Below are 24,068 nucleotides of genomic sequence, written 5' to 3' on the forward strand. Positions count from 1 at the left end.
CCACTGAGCCATCTCCCTGGCCCCAAAAATATTTGTTATTGAAATACCGATAATTTATTCACAAGTTCATTAAACCTAAAATTAATGGACTATAAATGCAATATAAGCACTACAGAAAAAAAGGTATCTTTAAGTTACTACTCAGGCTTTAGAGAAAAGGCAGGCAGGGGCGCCTGCAAGTTAGCTCAGTTGGTTAAACACCTACTTATGCTAACGCAGTCACGCACAGGATACCGCGGGGGTTCGATCCCCAGCTCCACATGCCTTACCAGACCGCCCTTAAGGCAGCCTGAGCCTGCCAAAAAAACCTGAGGGAAAAGGAAGGTAAGGACTCCCAAGCTACCATGTAGCCAGCACTCTTCCAGTGAAACACATGGGTGCCTTATGGCATCAAACAATAACAGCAATTGCACACAATACATTTCTAAAAAAAAAAACTATAATAATTTCTAGAAAAGTCTATGCTGGATAACAGGACTTATTTTAGGCCTTCTGTAAAACTGTGAAAGAATAAGATGTTATTTATGTCAAGATGGGTACTTCTCCAGGCTACCAAATTCAAAATTATTTCCAAATACGTAAAATTTTATTAAGATCTTACATTAGACAGCTATGAATATAGACTTTCATGTATGAAGGCCTCCTTCTTTGCCAGATCCCCTATTTCTGAAGAGAATTATTATGAATGCTGAATATTAAAAAAGAAATTTGCAGGCAAATTCCTAACTGTAGAAACTAGAGGAACAGTTGCATAGATCTGAATGACCGCTTTTTCTCAGAATTTTTCGAGCTGAATTACAAAGAGGCATGAATAGGAAACGTCAACAAATCAACGATATTTTAAATCTGTCAGTCCATATTTCTAAGAAAGAAGCCGGAGTTTTAAGTTTTCTTATTTTTTTATTCTCTTTCTGAAAAAGTTGCCACAGATGGGATGGGAACAGCGCAGAGGCAAATGATCTGGATTGGGCAGAGCCTGCGCAGCTCTGTGTCTGGTGAGGTGTGAGGTGGAAGAGAAAGCTCGGAAACACTAAGACAGCCATTTCTTTCTCTTTTTTTGGTCTGCAGATCAAACTCAGTACCTTGCTCTTGCCAAGCAGATAATTACACTGCTGAGCTATCTCCCTGGCCCAATCAACCCATTTCTTGCAACAGAACAAAGAAGTATTTTCCAGTTTAACATGAGAAATAGTCTAATATTCAGAAATATATTTGAAAATAATTTTAAGTATAATTTTCACATTTTTTTTTACAGTACAAAACACAACCATGTACAGCTAACTCAATGTTGTACTACCAGCCATTTAAGCTTATCATTTGGTGGAGGCCTTTTGCTTCCAAAAAACCCTCCAGACTTGTAAAAGTTCTTTATAGGCTGACAAGATTAGCTTCTGATATAAGGTTAGGTTTTGACCTAAAAATTTAATCACCACATGGTTTTGGTTATAGCACTTACACAGTGAATTCTGCTGAAAACAATCGTCATCTCTTTTAAAACCTCCTCCTGTTATTACTTGCGCATCCCCAGAGCCCACCAGAACCGTCTGCTGGCCCGCGGCCAGGGCCGCAGGAGCCACCGTGCTCACCATGTGGGTGCTCAGCTGCTCCTTGGCCGTTTCCGGTAGACCGCCCAGAGGCTTCGATGCCAGCAGGTGACGCTCCGTGTCAGTCAGCCACTGCTGCAGATCCTCAATTTCACCATGGAAGCCTTTGGCCTGAAGTGACAGAAGGGTTCAAATTTGGTCACTTGCAGGGAGAACACAGTGTTCAAACAGTCCCTGCCTGCTCCTCTTCCTCTGTCTTGACTGCCACGTATCACCTGATTTGCCTGCTTTCATCAGGACTGGAGTATTACGCCAAGAACTAGACTAATACCTCTCTGCTGTTGTTCTTTATCCCACTTATCCTCACTCCTCTTCTTAAAACTAAACAGCAATCTGTGAAGTAAAAGAAGATATCCATGTTCTTTTGGTCCTGAAAACCACAGTAAGTTCCCGAATCTATTACTTTTGATCACCTGGCGCAAGGCACTGTCTAGCTGCAGCTTCCTTTGTTCGGTTTTCTCCAAAACGTTCTGCCAACGCTGATTTAAAACCTCCAGCTTGTGCCGAAGGTTGCTTGCTTCTTCTCCTGCGCTTGATTCAATTAGATCACTTCCTGCTTTATTGACAGCTTCCACCGTGGACTGATGGGCTAAGACATCATTTTGGAGCACCTGAAAACATTAAGATGATACGTTCACTAGTTAGTACTGCATCAGCTTTAATGTAACTGTTTTCTTTGCTGGTTATGGAACATTCTGAAACAGCCTCTGAAGTTTTCACACGGAACTTTAAAATGATGAGCTAACTTCCTTTACCTTTAACTTGGTAGCTTTCCTAGATATACCTTTAGCTTATCAACACTTCCTGAAACAATTCTGTGAAAATGTTTTGCTAGTCATTCTCATTATGACTATGCAATTGATATCTACACAAGAGACTATAATTAAAAGCTTCTAAAATTTATTTATACTGTTTAATTAAACCAATTTCTCATGTTTGAATTTAAGACACTTTTACTACTACTTACTCATTTTCAAGTATAAAATTATCCCACATCTAAGACACACACATTTTACAGTCAGCAGCCCTTAAAGGAAGAAAGTGCCCACTGACTATTCCCTTCTCTTCTCTCACTGGAGGCTGCTACATTATCATCTTACCCTACGAGCACCGGCCATAGTAAGGCAACTGTGGAGACACCACACACCCGGAGGGGCGCAGCCCTCAGGGATTGTCAGAGAAGCCCGCGGTCCTGAGAGCACAGCCTCTCTGGCTGGGTTCACTCATTTCCTGAAGCACAGGGGAAGGAGCGCTTTTGCAAAGGCTGGAAAACCAACTGGGCCACGAAAGAGTTAGCTTTCGAGAAAGCATGGACAACCACCTTTTCAAGAAGTGAGAGTTAAAACATTTCTCTTTGTTCAAACTGAAAAGGTAATTCTATAGAATGAACGCTTCTAAAGGCTCCGGGTCCTGCTGTAGGGTCAGAGCCCAAGATGGGATAAGAATGCAGAAAGGGAACTCCTTCCTCCCGCAGCTCTGCCAGGAATCCTAATAGTCTTCTGACTTTTGATCTCTGAGAAAAGGAAGGAAAAAGAAAGGAGACACGACTAACTACTCAAAGACAAAACAATTGAAAAGTCCCTTCAGATTTCCTGCCAACATCATTGGATCCCCGCGCCTCACGTTTCCGCCTCTGCTAAGTGCACCCAGTGCTAGTCACTGACGCAGGCTTGGCAGGAGCGCTATCGGGGCCATGTGAGCGCAAGTGCTCCAGGAACCCACCCTAGGAAAGCAAGCGCAAAACGGAATCAGTCAGACCAGTCATTACCACCCTAAGCAAAGGTACAATGTAGACATTAAATAACATGCAGGCTTCCCTGTAAATGTTAATTATGCAAAACAAGCCCTAATTTTTCCATCAAATACGGCTTTGTATGATTACCTATGTAAATGAGACCAGGGAATAGAAGAAAAGTCTACATTGGGGAACAACTACTACTATGAAAGAAAAACTAGGGAAGAACTATAAAGCAAGAATGGTCATTTTACATGCTAATAACCTACCTTTTATTTCAAAATTATTAACAAAGAGAAAATGATCCAATATCTTTTATCTAATAATCAAGGGTGCTGTATGTGACGCTAGCATTCAGGACTTAGAAAAAGCACTGCTGTTGGTGTAAATGCTACAGCCTATGGAAGGCTGTGGGAGGTCAGTCAAGATAACGCTACTGTGCATAAATGTTCAAGTATATCTAGTGGCTGAAGAGTAAGGGAAAGTCACAGAGGTGACAATGTAAAGTCATTTTGCTTATGAAAGTATCTCAAGATTAAAAACTTTCAAGGGTCAGCCAAACAGCTCAGTGGATTAAAGAGCCTTCTTAGGCATACTCAGGGGCCAGGAGTTCGATCCCCGAGCCTGCCAGGCCGGCTCGCCCCTGGGGCCCACCCAGACGGCAACTGAGACTGGGCGTGGTGGCGCGCGCCTGTAACCCCAGCACTTGGGAGGCTGTAGACAGGAGGATCACTACGAGTTTGATCTATGCAGTGAGACCCTGCAGACCCTGTCCTAAATACAAACAAAACCAAAACCAAAAAACCTCTTCAATTTTTAAGTTACAAATCAAATGTGTGACCGGTAAAAACTTCTTAGAACACATTTTTGAAACACTGATTCAGAAAGGAGTATGAAACAAAAAGCCAAAGGTAAGAGTGACACAGAGACAGAAAAAACAAAACCCTAACACAATGAGATGCATAGAGACAGACCACAAGGTCACCAGAGTAAAAACACAAAACAGCGGCAGATCATTTTAAGCAAATGGTTTTTACACAACTTTAACAAACAGATGAAGTAGCCTAATGACAAGTCTAACTAGAGACTTAAATCTTTTACATAGAGTTTAACACTAAGCACTAATAAAATATAGCCAAAAATTAACAGTCCTCTTATTGTTTCTCTGGTGTGAGAAACCAAAAGTGTAAACAAAGACCAAAATGTATAATGAATACTGTGCAACAGGAAGAAAATGTTCAAATGGAGAGGGAAAAAGGAGGGGCAAGGGAAAGAAGGGAAAAGGGAAAAGAAGGCGAACTGAAGGAACAATGGAAACCAAGCTTTTGTAAATGGGGAGGGGTTGAAGGAAGGGAGGGGAATCGGGGAAAGGACAGGATCAACTTGTATCACGTACAGGTACAAATTCTCTATGATGAATGCGATCATTATGTACCCCTAAAATGTACCAATAAAATCTGATCGGAGAATAAAAGACGCATAACGCATAGCAGTGGCTACATACGTGATGTTTGGCAAGTTCAACTTCAATGGCTTTCGGGTCACCGCCAACGGGCTTCTGCTCACTCAGCAAGCCCTCCGTGTGTGTCAGCCACGCCAAGAGCTCGTCTAGCGCATGCTGAAACTGCCCCAGGGCCAGCAGCGCACCCTCCAACTTGTGCTATCAAAAAAGCATAGGAAGAAAATCCATTTAGGAGTCCAACGTTAAGAATGACACGCATTAAAACAGGGGCAAAAATCTACTGTTTCACACTGTTTAAGTCCGTAAGCCTATAAAAATTAATCATTATATCCTTCTACATTTTTAGTTTAACATCCTTCTTGGATTAAAAAAATGGCATGACCAGGTCCATTTCTAATAAAACAAGACCTGATTTTTAATAATCATTTTACAGTAACACCCGAGACTCCCCATGCACGCCTTCTTAGCACAAGTCTTAGCTCTTACCTGCCGGTTGACAATTCTCTCGTCCAGGCTGTCCCATATCAGCTTCAGCTCCATTAGTGGGTCTTGAACAGTGTGCTTGTCGCTCTCCTCCTTTACTTTCTTCAGTAAAAGTTCTGCTTGATGGTTCAGCCTCTCCATTTCTATCTGTTGTTGGTAAGCCTCCGACTTAAATTGCTATAGAAAAAAAGAGACATATGCAAGGAAAACATTTTACACGTCATAACTTTAAACCAAAAGGATTCTGTGGGTCAGAACTTTCTATCTGCAAGGTTTTCAAGGTGGAACTTATTTTCAATATCTAATTACATATATTCAAAAATGAGTTAAAATTACAGGAAACAAAAATTATATTAACATATGTAAATCAGAAAACAATGTCTTTAAGAAACTCAGTATTATTTTCTCTAAACATCCAGCTCTTGCATCCCTGATTACTATTTTTTTTTGCGGCTGTGCTGCATTTAGTATTTATTCAGTATTTAGCTATTCTCATGCCTCACCCCCTGTGGCAGCAGAATAACTAAATATTCTCATGGAATAATCTGTTACTCAAGGAATTTATTTTTTATTCCTTTTATTTCTTCCTAAAGACGAGAACTTTGTTTTGTTATTCCTTGAATAACATACTACTCTCTCTTCTGGTGCTTCCTCTACCATTAATAATCTTGGCTTGCCAACAATAGGCTAGGTAATGGTTGCTTATAACGAAAACTGTCATCTCATAAAATATCTTTATAAAATATTTATTTGAATCTAGAATAATAAATAATGCCTACACAGTCCCTTTATTTCCTTTCAAACATATGGGAGTAATAATTAAGAAATAGTAACTAAATTCAACAGTTGTTCTGAACAGTTCAAATTATTCTCAACCAGCTTATAAGGAGAATAACTTTATCGTTCAGTGAAGCTGAGGATGCAGCAGCAGTAACCTTCCTGAGGTCAGCTGTCTAGTCAGCTGGACGACTGAGACGAGTGGACCCCAGAGTGAGCGCTCGTGACCAGCCTGCCGAGAGCCGGGATGCTCACCTATTCAGACTGAACTCCGCATCTGTAACTGTACATAAAATAGACCATGTGTTTACAACACACGAGACAAGTAAAACCAGAACAAACAAAACCCCTCAATCTAATGACGGCAGCAGTAAAAGTCTCAAAAAAGAATTTGACTCTAAATACAGAATTCTACCAGACTTACTGCTACAGCTTTAAAGCCAGGCTGTAATTTGACATAAATGCCAAATTGAGATCTCTGACAGTGGTCTCTGTATGAAGAATTAGGAAGAAAACCACTGATCTCACTTCATGGGATAAGAGAACTCAAAGAGAAAAAAAAGAGTCCAGCCACTTTCACAAATGAAGGAACCACAAAAGCAGGAGAAAGTGCACCGAAATGCTCGCACAGGCCATGAGGGTAAGAGAAGAGACCAAGGAGGGAAGCACAAATTCATCACTGTGCAAACATTTTGGGAAACGGTATTATACTACGGATGCACTTCTGGCCTTTAAGACTACTACAGACACTCTGAACACGTGAAGACCTTAAAAATGTTGCAGTGTGTGTTAGACTGGTTATAATCTAATAGTATAATCTAAATATGCTCCACCACCCCTCCCCACACACACTATGTTCTCTCTTGCTCCAACATGAGGATATCTGAAAGCTTCTCTATGAACTCCCATGAGTAGCTGTTTCTGGATACATAACATTTTGGGTCACTTAGAAAAACTGTTTGGTTCTTTTTTGTATATTCTGGTTTTTCTACATTTAACAGGTATAAAAAGAAAACAACGAAGCTTTATTTCCTTTAATTAGTGAGCCCTTGTCTAGCTTACTACATGTAGGCATTGTATTAAACCAGTTTCAAAATCAAAGTTTAATGCCTTCAATATGTTAAATTCATGTAAGAATTTTGTGACTCAAGAATCTAAAAATGGAAGGCTGTTCTACAAAATGTCCTAAGGTAGAACACCTTAGCACATACAAGAGGCTCTCTGTATTAGATGCCTAGCACCAAAAACAAAAACAATACAAATAAACATTAAAAAAAGAACTTTAAATATGCTAGGAAGTCTCTGATAAATTACTTAGCTTCCACAAATACCTTTAGCTCTTCAATCTGCTGCTTGACAGTCTCAAGATCTGTTCCAATTGGAGACATTGATGCTAATTTTCCACCTGCAATATCCATCCAGTCGAATACTGCCTGGAAGACATATTAGTCCAGGGGTTATCATAAAGGCGCATTTGACAATGCCACATTATCTCATGTACAACAGGACACCCATAAATCTATGAAGATATTATGGAAATAACTCATTTTATAAAAATTAAAATGGTTTTCCTCAACAGAAGCAGCACAATAATGGAGGGTCCCAAATAGTAGATATTATAATCTTCAAGTGTGCATTCAAGTTTTCAAAAGAAATTCTTTTTTCTCTCTATATATTTGGATCTGCTCCATTTCTGTGAAGCTTTAAGCTACTCTCTCGGAAGTCAGGAGAGTGGGTTCCCCTTGGGGCGGGGGAGATTAATCAGAGGAAGGAGGTACGGGAAGGTGTCAGCAGTGCCAGTCAGGGTCAGCTGTTGTGGGCATGGGTCACACAGGTGAGTTTGTCTGTGAATATTAAGTGAACTGCATATTTTTTGTTTGCATAAGTGTCCTACTTCAATAAATTTATCCTTAAATATACAAATCATGTTTCCAGCTTATTTCCTCCCTGGAGGATATAAAAAGAGTCAGATGCTTGTGGCTGGTACATACTTCTCTGTTTAATCTTGGCATGTTTAAAATAAAGCCTCTTTTGTTTCTTTTTTATGTATTTGGTATAGGGTCTCACTACGCAGCTCGGACTTGTAGTGAGCCTCCTATTTTCAGACTCCCCAGTGCTGGGATTACAGGTGTGTGCCACTATGCCTGGAGTTGGTTGCCTCCACTGGTTCAGCGTGCCTGGGGGTGGGGCTGGCATGGCATGTGATGTTGGGGATCAAACCCCAGTCCCTGAGCTTGCCTAAGCAGGCACTTAGTCTGCTGAGCTATCTCACCTGCCTTCTCTTCAAAAGAAATTCTTTACTGAATAGATTCTCAGATGATTAAAAGCTTTTTCAAAAAAGTTTATTTGAAAAAATTATAAATTCAAACAAAATTAAATTCCCTACATTCTCTTAATTTTTTCCATAATTTTATTGAGAAACAAATAGCAATGAGACAGTTTCAAACCAAATTGGTAGGTCAGTTTCAATAATTAACACATTGCATACATTCTTCCTAGTGGTTAATTGCTGTACAAGATGCAGACATGATATCCTATTTACAAACACCATTAGAACAAATCCCTCTATTCATTAAGAGAATGTAACTATATATCTATCCTAACCATTTTGAATACACAGATACAAAATGGACATTCATCTGTATCCCCATTTCTTGTTTAGTTCTGTTATTTGAATATTATAGGTGTGTAAACTCAGCAAAATATTCTAAAAGAGTCCATTAGCCCATAATAGTATTGGGTCTTCCGCTTCACTGGCAATGTCAGAAATTGTTGACCTGACTCCCCTATAGCTCAACAATAACAGCATGGCTTTACTTCGTTTTTATACTTTTCTGCTGGATGGTTAAGACCAAGGTAAAGCAAGTCCTCTGCAACAAGAGTTGTAGCTTTTGGGTCTGATAAGGTCAGTGAAATCCTCTCAGGATTTATCCTGAGATCCTGTACCTCAGATTGTAGAACCTTTGTCAGTGTCAGCCATGTGGATGAGTCACCCTACATTCTCCTATGTAAAATATACTAAAGAAAATGTTCTAAACCCATCTATTTATTGAATAAAGAAAGAAGTTCACTGTTCCATATCTGGTTCAATTAAATCCGTATGTAAATTTAGATTAGCATTAAAGTCCTGCATATGTAAATAAATCATTAATACTGCGACCATTACTCTGAATGGCAACACAGATTTTATAGTTCTCTTCTCTATTCTTTTTAGGTAATATAAATATTCTAGAAAGGCTCAACCAAGTTGTTGTCATTTTGCCCTTTAATGAAGTTGCCAGACTAGATGATAGCAGTGGGAAAAATCCTGGAAAATACCTAACATTTTAAAGTTATGCTTAATCAACCCTAAGAACTGGAGCTGTAACCTGGGAAATAAAGTGTATTTCACTTAATGATGAACTTTAGACCGCATGGAGCTTCTGGGGTTTTGGACATCTAATGACACTCCCAGAGCTATTTGTAAACCACGATGTGCTTCATGGCCAACAGGTGGTGTGAACGTCCTAAGAACTACAAAGGGCCTTGCTTCTCTGGCAGGAACAGGGCTGGTGTGCAGGTCATGGCAACCTGCCTATGGTGGTGCTCGCACTCCCAGCCCTGGGGGACAGTGGGGCTCAATGACCACCACCACCCCCGGCTGGACAGGGGGAAGGCTGCCATCCCATGTAGGCACTGCTAGACAACACTATGTACTAATGAATTACTGAGGGGTGATATGATAAGGGTTATCTGTAGTGAATTTCTCATATATTTCCGAAGCTCAAAGCCCTTTTCAGTTGACTTAAAGCCTGGCTGGTGATATTTATTTTGACAAACACAGTAATGGAGCGGCATAATGAAAAAGGAAAAGATGTTCTCATCTGAGCTTTAAGAATAATATTCATTTAGTATTATGAAAATACAGATATGGACTTTTTTCCATATGCTAAGAAGGATGAAAGATTAAATGCCTGCCAGCCTGTTAGGATATGGAACAAAGTCAAGGAGGTGGCTACAAAAATCCCTGAATATGTCTTGACTGACAGGAGAATTTTTAATATTAAGAGAATCAATCTGTGAATGGTTAATGAACTGAATGAGAGCCTTTAAGAAATATGAAAAACAACTATTAAAACGAAGTATATTTATGGAAAAAAGAACATCTTTTACATACTCGATTATGACCTAATAAAACAGAAATCTATTTTGGTCCAGGGAGAACACTGGCTTCAAATCAAATTTCCTTACTTTTGACTTTAAACTTGGAGATATTTTTAGATGGTGTTTACTCCTTTCACCTCATTCCACTCAATGTTAGAAAAGAATCGAGGCTCGGCTCCATTTCACTGTTCAGCACTGAACCACTAATGAAAAAGACTGCGTAGGAACATTTACTCTTACTTTTTTTAAGAAAAGTAAAACATTCATTTTAAAGTAAATTTCCCTGTGTGTACGCAGAGCAGTGTGCGTAGCTGTGCACATGACTTAACACACCCAAGGGTCAGAAACTGATTCTTAAAGGCAAAACCAGATCCAATGAGCTGGGAAAAGGACCGAGAAGCTCTACCCGCATTGGCACGCGAGCCTGCGGGCCCGGGTGGTGCCCGGCTGCACGCTTCTGGCCAGCCCCAGCCCTACCTGCAGCCCATCCTGGTACTGCACAGCGGTCTGCATAGCCTCCTCCAGTCGGTCAGTTCGATCTTTCCAAGCCTTGTTTAGAGAATCCCATGCTGAATTTAGCTAAAAATAGCAATGTTGTACCAAGTTTTAGTACCAAGTTTAATTTTTCAATGACTTTGAACAAATACATTTTAGTTAGCTAAGTGTTAGAAGAGGATTCTCCAAGAGCACAGGAGCAGGCTGTACCTCATCTATGCTCTTCTTGACAATGGGCTTATCCGGCTCCCCGCACGCAGCGATGAGCTCCGAGCCCAGGTTAACGACCATGTCCAGCTCTTCCTGAAGCCCATCTATCTCTTCCCGTATGGCCTAGAATAAGAAAATAGAAGCCTTATGTTACAGAGTTGGACACAAAGATGCTGGCGGAAGTCATTTCTAGAATTGGGAATTAGAATTATTTTCATTTCTTTTTTCTGTTTCCCAACTTTCTGCTACAAATAAGTGCAGAAGTGTAAGCAAGCACCATTAGTCACACTGTGTGTAGAGTACTTTGCAGAAGGAAAGCATTATGGGAACAGAGAAGGTATTAATTATATAAGACCTATATGGGGCTTACTAATACAACCGAGCACTGATTCTTGAGCAGGATTTGCCACAGCCCACAGGAGGCAGGGCGGGCCTTACCGAGCATAGTAAAATAGGTCTAGAAAGAAGACTGGCAGCACAGAGAGCTGGGAAGGAAGGGATGCTGCACTTCAGCTTACTCTGGAACCACCCCCCCACCCCATCTTCAAGGAAGAAAAAAGAAAGAAAGAAATAACAGGCCCCAGAACAGGGAAGAAGCGGTGGAGATGGAGAGAAGTTATTTTGCAGCCACATCTTTAAGTAGAATTTATGAGTGCATTCTACTTCCTACTACATGTTAAGAATCAAATATAAATCTTAAGAGTAATTCCTAATATTTGCCAGAGGAATGAAGGCTTCACTGGGCCATAATTTGTACTTTTGCACTTCAACTTTAATCTTCTTTATTTGGTACAGGGTCTCAACTATGCAGCTCAGACTCATAGTGATCCTCCTGTTGTCAGCCTCCCCAGCGCTGGAATTACAGGCGTGTGCCACCACTCCCGGTTTTGGTGGTTGGCCTGGCACATCCGAGGTTCTGGGGCTGGCACGGTACCAGGGATCGAACCTGGGTTACTGCACTTGCCAAGCTGGCGCTTACACCGCCAAGCTATCTCTCTAACCCCTGCACTTCAACTTTAAATGAGACTTTCTGCTTACCTCTGCTGCTTCTTGCTGCTGTTTTACTACTGAGGGGTCAATTCCAGGATCTTCCAGGTCCCGAATGAGATCTTGAGTATCTTTAGTAGTAACCACGAGAGCCAGGTGGTCGCACCAGAACTTTTCTGCTAGTTCCATAACGTCCAGTAGTTTGGCTTCCCTTTCTTCCACCAGCGTGTGTATGTTCTCCCAAATGAAAACCATTTGGTCAAGCTTATCCCTAACAGCTATGAAACAAGGGCACTGGAGTTAGCTTCACTAAGCAAGACATTTTAGCTTATACCAAAAAGCAATTAAGTCAACTAAGTATATAAAATTGGTTCTGGTGTTGGTTGATAGCAGTCTGGTGGGTATCAATGGGCCCAAAGGCGCTACCAGAAAATGCAAAGCGAAGGGCTCTTCTACTTTTGTGGGACCGAGAACTTTCTTGACCAATGTCAAGGTTTAAAGCTATTATACTCAGAAAAGACCCAAGTTTACCAAGTTTTAAGTTTATTAAGGTTTAACCCAAAAGAAAGTGAAGTACCACCTGACTGACTATACTGTTTACAATCTCAAAGAATACACTGTCTGGTCAGTCCCGAGAGTACGAAGATGTAGGAATGTATTTCAGGCTTGGGCTACAGGATCTTATCATGAATTTCTACAACGTACATGTTCTTCCTACTGATCCTCGTGCACTAAGACAGCTGATTAATATCCTGGGTGTATTTCTGTGGTTATGAAATAGGACAGGCCTACTATATAACAGTACAGTCACTAATGAGAAAAAAATACATATAAAAAAACCCCTATTTATCCTGATTAACATCATGCTTTAACCTGCTTGTTTCAAATACCCGCAGAACCCATGGTTTTTGCATAATAGCACACATTGTATTGAACTGATTAACTTCACAAACACAGGAAGAAACACATAGTACTTCAACCCTAAACACTTCACATTTGTGATTTTCCAAGTTCTTTTCCAAGATCTGGCATTTTGTTGTGCAACTGGACTGTCAGAGAACAGCATAAAATTTACGGCCGCTGTACGAGTAAAGCTGAATTGTTTCATTGTCCCATAACTATTACCTTTGGCAGACACGTCTTTATCGGCACCCCCAGATCTAGCGATCATTTCCTCTCCCCTCAGCTTAAGAGTTTCGTACAATGGCTGCAGCTTCTCCATGTCTACCGACACATTCTTGTTTTCACTGATCTGCTCCTTTATCTTCTCCACCTCAGCAGAGATGGATGGCGGCTGCCTCAGACGCTCTACAACACGCTCCAGGCTCTCACGGATCTGGTCAATCTTGTCATGGAACTAGTGGCAAAGCAAAGAATCATTTATGGGGCAAAGATCTATAATACTACATGTGATATTTAACTGAAAAACATCACATTTATTCAATTCTGAACAAAATTGCAGTCCCTTTATCAAGATAACTATCAAGAGTTAGATTTAGCTAAGAAGACTTTGCTGAAATTATAAATTGTATGTTGTTCTGCATCATATCACTTGTACAACAGTTTCTTATATGCAATTAGATATCATCAATAAATGATGTATGTTCATATACAGGTGGACCATGCAGCAACAACATCATTTTAGCCTACTGTTTCATATTATCATAATTCAAATAAATTTTTAAAAATCTGTTCAATAGGGGCCGGGGAGATGGCTCAGTAGAATAAGCAAGTGTAAGGGCCTGAGTTCAATCCCCGGTTCCGGGAAAAAAAAAAAAAATCTGTTCAATAAACAGGTCTTTGTCTACTTAAAGTAATTGTTTTCTCCATTTGTTCATGACATTTTGGCATCCTACAAAGTTATATTATTAAACGTGAAATTGATGGACAGTTTTCACTAGATTTAAGGGACTGCTTACTTTATACACTTCTGGAGCTAAAAAAAAGTTCAAAAATTAAATAAAACAAAACTTACCTCAATATTCTAGTTAATAAAAAAATACTCTAATGTTTGTGTTTGGGGCAGGGACTGTAGCTCAGTGGCACAGCTGAAGCTGGTTCTGGGGTTCGATATCCAGTGTCTTTCCCTATAAGTCTGTATTTAATTAATAATCAAACATACAACTAGATACATGAAATAATCCCAAATGTTTGTTGGTAAAAAGTATCACAGACAAAGTTATAAAAAACGGATTCTTTCATAATTTCTACACTATCCTCAAAATTAAGTGAATCATCACTCAGGACTACAGAAAATGGCGACTCGAATATCCTGCATCTAATGATGAAAATGAAACCTTAAAAATGCAAGACCTATAGGTAACTTCAAATTTAACTACTTGAAAAAATAAATAAATAAATTTAACTACTTGAAAGAGAAATTTTCTTTTCTTTCATTTATTTATTGTATTTTAGGGAATAGTCTACAGGGTGTTCAGGGTCTCACTACTAGATCGGACAGCCTCCCAAGAGCTGGGATTACAGGCACATGCCACCATGCCCAGTCTCAATTGCTGTCTCAGCGTGCCCTGGGGGTCAGGTCGGCACAACAGGCCCCTGCACCTGCTTGCAGGTGCTTTAATCCACTGAGCTATTTGGCCGGCCCTGCAAAAGATATTTTCGAAGAAAAAAAAATCCACTTGGAACTTTATATTCTCAATATTTTTGCTGGCTGATCATTTAGTGTTTCCTCTATTTTATTTATTTATTTTTTAATGCATTTAGTTCAGGGTCTCACTATGCAGCTCGGACTCATAGCCTATCCTCCTGTCTCGGCCTCTCCAGTGTGAGATTATAGGCATGCACCACCATTCCCAGACTTAGTGGCCAGCTCAAGGTGCCCAGGAGTGGGGCTGGCATGGCATGTGAAGCTGGGGATTGAACCCCTGTCCCTGGGCCTGTGCTTGCCCAATCAGGTGCTTAGTTCGCTGAGCTATCTAGCAAGCCCTACCAGTTTATTAATAATGAGAGGGACACATTCTATCCCCAAGGGTAACATAACTTTCCATCAGGACTGGCACTAAATTAAATAACTGTACAATGAAAGAAACTGTAGTTTTTAGTCACCTGAATTATTTTTTACTGTATCTTGGAACAGGTGAAACTTGTAAGAGGACGTAAGCAAACATCACCTTTGAGAGACCACGTGTAAATGATCTGAGTGAGAGAAGTAATTACGGCTGAAATTTAATGAGGAAATTCATAAAATCCCTCCTCATGCTGTACTGTGTAGAAGAACAAAATTCTATTTCGAGTGCAAATGATTACCTGAGTTGATTGAGCCATGGCTTCATCCAGGGCCACGGCGCGCTTTTTAACATCTTCTTTAATTTGACTGTAAAGGGTATCAGCTGCCACATACTTCTCTTGAATAGAAAAGCCTTCCCCTGGGCTCAATTCCAGTAACTGTGGCCCAGTCTTGTTCATCTTATCTATGTGTGGCTTGTGTTCGGCGATCAACTCTCGCAGTTGCTATGACAAACCAAACAGTTTCTCAGTCTCTCAGGGTTACACCTCCACATGACAGCTGTCTACACACCAAGCCTTCATTTGGCGAGAAACTCCAAACAAATGCCTGGATGAGATGGCCCTAACACAAAGGCTGAGCAGTTGAGTCACACCACAACCCCTTTTTAGGGATACATAAAAATGCTGGTGGAAAGAAACAATGACTCCCAGTTCACTACGCATTTCATACCCTCAGCAGCATGTTCTGACAAGAAAATTAGCTGAGGGCCATCTATTTTACATAAACGCATTCTTAACTCCTATGTCCTCACAGATAATAAACCCTAATCTCAGTATTCCTTTTTGCATATTTATGTTATTTACAAACGCATACAAGGGGAAGGGGGGAGGGAGAAAGGATAAAGGGAAAAGGAAAGAAGCTCGTAGAATGTGGACACAAAGCTGCAAAAAGAACTCAAAGCATTGTACACCCACATGACATTGCATTTACATCCATAAACCATTATAAGATGGACATGCAGAGATACTACTGTACTGTACGAGGTGTGGCCAAAGTACAGGGCAAATGCTTAAGCACAATGCCCCAACGTCTCCTGTGTTTGGAAGGTGACTGGAATGACCAGAGCACTATACTCGTCCTTGAATTAATCCACTGGAGATGAGAGCTGAACGCACCGCTAGAGCCGAGGCCTATCTGGAGGGTCCGTGTCACTGAGGACAAGGAAGGCATGCCCCCGCCCCCACTCCTCCCTCTCCCCCTGCGTCCAGGCCACCATGCACGAGCAGCTTCCTCCACCAGGACCTCTCAGCAGGCCTCCTGTGCCTGGGAGCTTGCCAAGCACAGACCAAACACACTGAAAGCAACCGGGTAAGCCTCTCGTGACAGAAAAGCTGAATAATACAGTCTCTCTCAAAGTACTGCCCCTCACTTCAAACACATTTATCCCAGCCTTCTTGTCACTTTCTGAAGTCATTCTGATCCCCTTTTGTGAATGTCTTTGGCAGGTCTGATACAATACAGTGAATACCAAAGCCCACGCCCATCCAGAGGGAGGGCGAGCCCGCAAAAGCACGTCCTCTTCCACTGTGTCCACTGCACCCGACACGTGCTGACTTCTGGCTCTTCCCCGAAGTCCAAATGACCATGTGAGGTGAACAATTTCAACTGACTCCGGACAAGAACAACTAAAGATATTCATAGAAGACAACTTCCAAAACTGATACAAGCGGCAAAAATGATGCAGTACGTATGTGTGAAGTGGGGGTGGTACTTTAAGAGGGGTTAATGGCAACGTACCTTTTACTATACATACAAAATTGTAAATTTAAACATTCATTCTACTGCTTTTAAGAAATTTTTCTTTTTTTTTTATTTTAACTTTTATTTTTTAACTGTGGTGCAGTTTGGACTCGTAGTGATCCTCCTGTCTCAGCTTCCCCAGTGCTGGGATTACAGACATGCACCACAACACCCAGTTTCAGGGCTGGCAGAGTGCCTGCAGTTCCAGGGCCAATATAGCCTGTGGTACCAGGGATCAAACTTGGGTCCTTGAGCTTTCCAGGCATGTGCTTAGACCACCAAGCTACTCCCCCAGCCCTCACTGTAGTTTTGATCATGCCTTGTGTATGTGTATGTTAAGGTTCTAACCTCTATGTATTTATGACATCTGGACATTACACATCCATATAAATGAACTTACTTCTTTTTGTTATTTTGAAACGTTCACAAGTTATCAATCTATCAACTATATAGCTATTTATTAAACGTTATATGTAAAACACATTTAAATAAATGCACGTGTCACATGAGTACGTTGCATAACTTTGCCATCTAATCAAGAGATACAGTGATAGTAATGCTAACAAGCGGAGGTGGAACCCAAGTGGAGTCCCCGGAAATGAGGTGTTGGGTGCCTGCTGAGGCCCGCATACCTCCACCTCATGGTCCTGGGCCACCCCGAGCAGTCAGTCACGGTCAGCACATGATGGATTCAGCTCCCTGCACAGCCCTCCCTGTGCTCACCAGAAGATGCACAGCATGTGGTTTGCTACCTAGCCCCCAGTAAGAGTTTCTGAGAGAAAGTATATACAAGAAAGACAGCCTAGAGGTAAGCTAGCAATTTTCTCCTTCAATTCTTAATAATTATCAAGAAGAATTATGGAGATGGGACTCACCTAGCTCTTTCTCAAAGTGTCCACTAAAAGCCATCTCACAGATGACCGTGAGAACTTGTCAGGAAAGCTGCCGCGTCATCATCTACTCTTAGTGTAATGTACCATTTTAAAAATTTTTCTAAAGGTGGCCTCAAAGTATGTTTGAAAAGGTAAACACAAATTCAATTTCAAAACGGGGTAAGATGTCTAATCAAAGATACTGCCCTGAACAACATGGCAGGCCCAGTCCTTGCAATCTAGCTTTCAGCTGTTCCTGACTGAGAGGGCACCCTTTCGTGCCTCTCTTCAAAACAGAGGTGGTGATGGCAGGAACAGTTACCCTTCAATCACGTGAGAAAGGAGAGAAGGTGGGGGACGTCGCCCAAGCGCAGCAAGGGATGCTTAGTCTCTCGGGTGAAATGCTGAGGTGCCCTGAGCCGCCTAGAGATCTCCTTCATGCAGCACGACCATGAGGCAGCCCAGCCTCAGTGGGGAAGCGTGAAATGAGCCCCATGTAGCCCACTTCATGACAGGTCAGGGGACACCAACCAGGTGTTTCTTCAGGCAATGTGTCCACGTGGGAAAAAAGTCTGAAAAAGAGATGCCTTTGCCTCACTTGTGACAAAATGTTTCTTGGAGACACACCGTGTGATGTTAAGACCTCCACAACTCGGTGACATGCCTTAGCAGCCATTTCTCATCCCTGGGCAGTATGAACTAGATCTTTCCCTAAAATAGCACAATGTGGACCCGGAGAGGACATGCCATTCTGGAGAGCTGCAAATACTCTGAACACTTTTAGTCTGCACATTTTGAAGAACTGGCCACAAATCTTATTTCTCTTTAAGTATACAATCGTAAATTTGTTTTGAGGGATTATACAAAAAAGGAAAATCAACTTAACTTGGAAATTTCATTTCTATACTGAAGCTCTCCTTACTATGTGAGGTTAAGTTAAAAACTCAAATCACCTCATAGTGGACAATCACAGAACATTTGATATTAAAAATTATTTAGTGAATAGGTATCAGGATATTTCTACAAGTAAACTAAATTTAAATTTAGTTCTACAGTTTGTCTCTTTTTTTAACTGAATGATTTAGAGAGTACACCACAAAATTTTCAAACTTCCTTAAGATATTCTCTAAAATTACCTTCTAGATAAATACAAGTAACAGATACTCTTCAACACCAATACATTTAAGAAGCAAACAATTAAGATCAATAAATATGTTATATATTCCAAACAGTGATGGATCTACCCCAAGTGAAAGCACCGCCCCTTGCACAACTCTCAAGAGTACATCTTGTACGGATCTGGGAGAACTAGGCTCACAAGTCCATAAATAGCAAGGACGCCTGAGTTTTTCTAACAGCCTTGAACCCTCTTTCCCCAAATCCTTGCAAAATTTTAAATGACATTAACAGTGGAGTCACTGCTAGAACGCAGGCTTCAGAATGCCACGCTATCTGTGTTTACACACTACAACTGTGGGAGTAAACACAGCTCTAGTGTGCGCACCTACACATAACAGGACCAAGAATGCCAGCGTCCTACCTACGTAAGGGGAAAAAAAGGAGGGACAAACTTGTCTCTGTACTTCAGCGTACAACCTTTTCAATGATTTCACAATATTGCTATTTTGATGTATTCACAATGTGTATATATTCTCCAAGCCCAAGAGTTTGTCTGTGGTGGCTCTGATTACCACAAATAGTCACCATGTATAAATCAAAAGCAATTCAACACACATGAACTGACAGCATTTCAAAAATCACATTTCTCTGACATTGGAAAATGGGATCTTCTTCTTCTCCTTCTCCTTCTTCTCCTTCTTCCTCTTCTTCCTCTTCCTCTTCTTCTTCTGTCTTTTTGAGACAGGGTCTCACGCTGCAGTTCAGGCTGGCTTTGAGCTCACTTTGTAGCCCAGGCTGGTTTCAAACTCACAACAATCCTCCTGCCTCAACCTCCTGGGTGCTGTAATTATAGGCATGTGCCACCAGCCCTGGTCAAAATGGGGTCTTCTTCACCCAGATGGTATATACTGCAACCTGTTCTGTAAGCTGTGATACAATTATGAAATACACATGCATTCTACCCACATAAGTCTTCTCACTGACTCCTAAGCAACAAGCTAAGCAGCTACTGAAATGAACTGTGCAGACTAGACTGCTGTCTAACAATGTTAATCAAAGCCACAGTTCTTTTTCAAAGGGGAATATCACACTGTTTTGCAGCCTGAACTTACCCGGTGTTCTTCCTGCTGCTGCCTTAAAGTTTCATACTCAAGGGCTGGAGCAGGAAGCTGAGAGATGATCCTCTGTGTTTCTGTCAGCCATGGCCAGAGTTCTTCGTATGTCTCCCAGAACTGGTTAACAAGGGACTGCGCCCGCTCCAGCTGCAGGTATCTCTCTGAGTTTATCTGGCAGATGGCATCATAGTTTTTCAATACCTTGTCCAGTTTGTTCTAGGAAATAAGAGGATGAAGCGTGTTTAATTGTCAGGCCAGCCAGCAGGCATGTTCCATGGTGTGCTGTCCACCACAACATGCCCTGCTGAGTAGACATGTATATGAAAGGAATACATCAATAAAAGCTATGAGGATTGTTTCCATGTAGAAAACCTCATTTTAAATTAAGGACGGACCTCAAGTGTTTATGACTAATACACTGAACTGTCTAAACATAGCAAGCAGAATTCTCCAGCCATTCTTAGAATGTTCTCAGGCTGGAAAACAAGTTTCTATCATTCACTCAACATTTACACTATTTTCCAGGGGAAAAAGAACTATTACTTGGAAATAAAACAGTAAGAACTACAAGTCAAGAAAATTACACAGATTAGAAGCAAAGTACAGTATTATCCTCTACACTGATTTTATGTGGCAGTCACAGGGATCTAGACAATGCTATACACTCACAATAAAAAATCAGGGAAGATAAGACAACAGTAACTCAACAAAACATTGCATGATCATCTACAATTTTCATGTCTGAATCTTTGCAAAAATAACGCACATTCAATTATAGACAAGTCACTGTCATACAGTGTAAATAAAAGTATCATCATACTTTGTGTGATCTATTACTCTATGATATACCTTAACAATGTGATCTTAGAGATGGACATTTGCATCTACCATGTTTGCCAAAAAATGTATACAAACTCGAGCAGTTTGCTATACAATCAACGTCTGGAAGAGCTTTTGCCCACCACTGTGAGCACCTCTCGTCACTGTAGAGGCCAAAGGTAATTTGGATTAATCTCATTATGTCTCAATAAATTGAGGATTAAAATACACATTTTTCTTTTCCTGATGTATACATCTTTTGGAAGTCTCTCTATTTATGTTTCTGCCATAGGGTATTTTCCTAGCAGAAGTCCTACTCTGTAGGATCATGAACACTACATTCATGGGATGCTCTTTTAATTACTCAGCTCACTTTGCCCCTCTGCAGCTTACTGCAACCTTATGCAGAATGGATTTCAGCATTGGAGAGAATCAGGTATTCTGGGTGTTGCTTCAGCTTGAGTCCTACATGCTCCTGAAGCTGACAGACGTAATAATTACAAGCATACTTAATTTCAGCTTATACTAAGTGAATGTTTAATGTGTAGCAGTTAACCAGGGACTCAAACTTTAACAGCTTTTCTGCTTTTAAAAAGAGGGCCTCATGATGATTCCCTGAAGGAATAGTCCTTTCACTGTTATTTTGTAAGCTTGTAAAAGTGTCTTACTTAAAACTAATGATTTTGCTGCTTAAACTGCCGCTATGGATAAAGACAAAGTGCTTTTCTAAGACCGAAAGCTCAACACATGCTGTTTACTTAAGAGTCTCATGACCAGTAACACAGTCAAGATTATACCTTCATTGATTGCTTTTCCTCTTCACTGCATGTGGCCATGATTTTATCTCCAGATTTAACAAGTTCATCAATAATATCCTTGTGCCTCAAAATCTCCATGGTGAACGTCTGATTTCCCCAGTAAAGAGTAAAAAAAAAAAAAAAAAAAAGAAAAGAAAAAGGAAAAAAAAAAAAAAAAAACGCATGACTACAAGAAAAACAATTAGGCAAAGTAGTTAAAAATACCAGAGGGTTCTTAACAAGTAAATCATGCCAGCTTATTTTCTAAACTTGGAGCACAGCAGCAAATAATTTCGATGGCAACTGGAAATGTGTTTCTTCACCTTTTGAACCTGCAGCTGAGCAGAGGTCTGGTCTTGCTCAAGCCTGATGTCACCCAGAGCCATCAATTTTTTCTCTGTTTCAGTAATCCAAGATAACTCAGCATCAGCAGCTTGGTCAAACTAAACAAAAGATAAATAATTAAGTCAGCAAGTTCCTGTAACTGGTGCCAGAAAAATACCTATCTGTGTTTTAAAACCTTCTCATTCTCCAAATGGAAACTGAGCTTATCGCTTCACGGTATCCTGCAATAATTCACAAGGAGGACTTCCACACAGCAATTAAATACAAGCTCTTAAAACTCAGTGAATCCAGTAAGACTGTAGTAATTATTTTACGTTGGATGGCCCCACTGCCTTCTGTATTGATTTGCTCCTTAAGAATGTAAGCCTAATGTAAAGCTATAAAATACAGTTAGCTACTATCTTTAACCATCTGTCCCGCCTAGCACCGCAACTCATGACGTACAGGTTGTGTTCCACTACCACAGCACCTGATCACAAGACAAAAGAATGAAATGTACTAATATACTATTACATTATGTGTATATATATATGCATGCGTAGATACATGACTCATGGATTCTCTTTAAACATCTCAGTAACAGCAGAAAACACTTTCAAAAGCATTATTCTTAAAAATCTTTAAGGGATTTTATTTTCTTGATCCCACTAGGAATTCACGGACATAGAAAAAATTCACAAGACCCAAGAAATGCATAAAAAATTAAAATTGGAAGTTAATATTGCTACTATGTCAGTAAATTTTCTTCCTAAAGTCAGGAGAAACTTACAAAGATCTTGCTTCTTAGTTTACTATGAACACTTCCCACATAATACTTTTACATGTGATTTTTAAAAAGCTCCACTGCAATCTAGCTTACCTGGGTATTTTCATTAAGCTCTCTGTATTTTTTAACTATGATATAAACAGGCCTATAGACTGTGCTTCTAGATGAACCCTTTGGTATCTCTAATTTGTTTTAGTGTAGCTTGCTAAGAGTGACTACCAAGTCCAAGAGGATTTCAATTACTTTCAACATTTTCAACGCCTTGTATCCGACAAACAACAATGCCTTTCTGGGCCAAGCAGCTATCACTGAAGAATGCAGCACGCAAGTGACAAGTACTGATGACAAACGGTAACTACAATAGAGGAATTAATGGGTGCACACTGCAAGTATGCAAGTCTAGTACTTCTAATTTTCTAAGAAAAGATGGAAATCTCAAGTAAGGGTGGAGGGATTAACTAGGTGAGGGAAGACAGGGAGAGAGATAAGAAACCAGGAAGTAACGTCAACCTTTAAAAGCTCTACAGAACTCTATTTTATAGCCTCCTGGGAAGATGGAATAGATAAACTTTTTTCAGTTCCTCTAATAACTACACCTAAAAACTCAGCATTATATACAAAACATACAAGAAGATTTGGCAAAGTGGAGACACAAGTCAGGTGGTCAGTGGCCCTTGCACCTCGAGGAACTGGGTACACTGTTGAGTTCTCTGGATTTCTTTGTATTTCACCTAATCAGGACTGAATACTGGGGAAGTGGTGACCCACTCATCATCAGCAGACACAACACAAAGCCCCGGACAACCCTGGCCTTTCTGGCAAAGGGGTAACAGCCACTCTACCCAACCAGCACCACAGCAAAAACCTGTGAGCCTACTCACACTCATGACAAGGAGGGGCCTCAACATGCATCTTTGTGAGGCCATAATGAGGTCCCAACATCCTTGTAAGGCGACACTAAGACAATAGTGGGAGCCAGAACTTCTTCACAGGATTACAACAAAGCCAATATCCTTGGTTCTAGAGACCATGAGTACAGCCTGGACCTCCACCCCAACCAACCAGTAATGAGCTATTCCTTTCTCTTCGAAGCGATGTCAAAGGAAGCCTTTGTGGAGTAAGGACTTGTACCACTGCTGAGTCTCTCACCTCTGTGGCCTCTCTCTCTGTGGCTGTGGTGTTGGTGGAGCTCACATGAGCAGCTGGCTCAGCAGCAATCACAGTCATCACCCCTGAAGAGCTGCAAGGCTGGGTGATGAAGTGGGACTTCTCTCTGTGCCAAGAGAGAGCAGCTTCTTCCACCAGGGTGGAATCCAGATGAGGCAGTTTCCATGGAACTGTTAACACCCAAGACTCCCAACATCTTAGAGCAAACAGGAAGACCTCAAACTGACGTCAAGAAATTCATCAAACAGATGCTTACAGAATTATCTGCCAAAGATTTTAAGGCAGCCATGATGAAATTTATGCTTCAATGAGCATTTCTGAACATTCACAGTTGAAACAAATGAAAAATCAGAAGTCTCAGCTACTGATAAATCCCTAATGGAAATTTCAGAACTGAAACAAAA

The 24,068-nt window shown here is 40.7% G+C and overlaps 1 protein-coding gene across 9 annotated transcripts in view; it reads right to left on the minus strand.

The window, feature by feature from the left end:
- Nucleotides 1-24,068, minus strand: part of Dst (dystonin) — a 482,621-nt gene that overhangs the window by 43,128 nt on the left and 415,425 nt on the right. For all 9 annotated transcript variants that reach the window (XM_004623003.3, XM_023701151.1, XM_023700937.1 and 6 more), the window contains 13 exons: nucleotides 21,710-21,829; nucleotides 21,387-21,494; nucleotides 19,768-19,986; nucleotides 15,164-15,367; nucleotides 13,022-13,253; nucleotides 11,948-12,174; nucleotides 10,910-11,032; nucleotides 10,682-10,783; nucleotides 7,393-7,494; nucleotides 5,288-5,461; nucleotides 4,844-4,999; nucleotides 2,018-2,215; nucleotides 1,587-1,715 (listed from right to left, as the gene is read on the minus strand). In XM_004623003.3, coding sequence (XP_004623060.1) covers nucleotides 1,587-1,715; nucleotides 2,018-2,215; nucleotides 4,844-4,999; nucleotides 5,288-5,461; nucleotides 7,393-7,494; nucleotides 10,682-10,783; nucleotides 10,910-11,032; nucleotides 11,948-12,174; nucleotides 13,022-13,253; nucleotides 15,164-15,367; nucleotides 19,768-19,986; nucleotides 21,387-21,494; nucleotides 21,710-21,829 — 2,094 coding nt within the window. The remainder of the gene's footprint in view (nucleotides 1-1,586; nucleotides 1,716-2,017; nucleotides 2,216-4,843; nucleotides 5,000-5,287; nucleotides 5,462-7,392; nucleotides 7,495-10,681; nucleotides 10,784-10,909; nucleotides 11,033-11,947; nucleotides 12,175-13,021; nucleotides 13,254-15,163; nucleotides 15,368-19,767; nucleotides 19,987-21,386; nucleotides 21,495-21,709; nucleotides 21,830-24,068) is intronic.

This window comes from Octodon degus, unplaced genomic scaffold (genome assembly GCF_000260255.1).
Source record: "Octodon degus isolate 3935 unplaced genomic scaffold, OctDeg1.0 scaffold00001, whole genome shotgun sequence".
Classification (NCBI taxonomy): Eukaryota; Metazoa; Chordata; class Mammalia; order Rodentia; family Octodontidae; genus Octodon; species Octodon degus.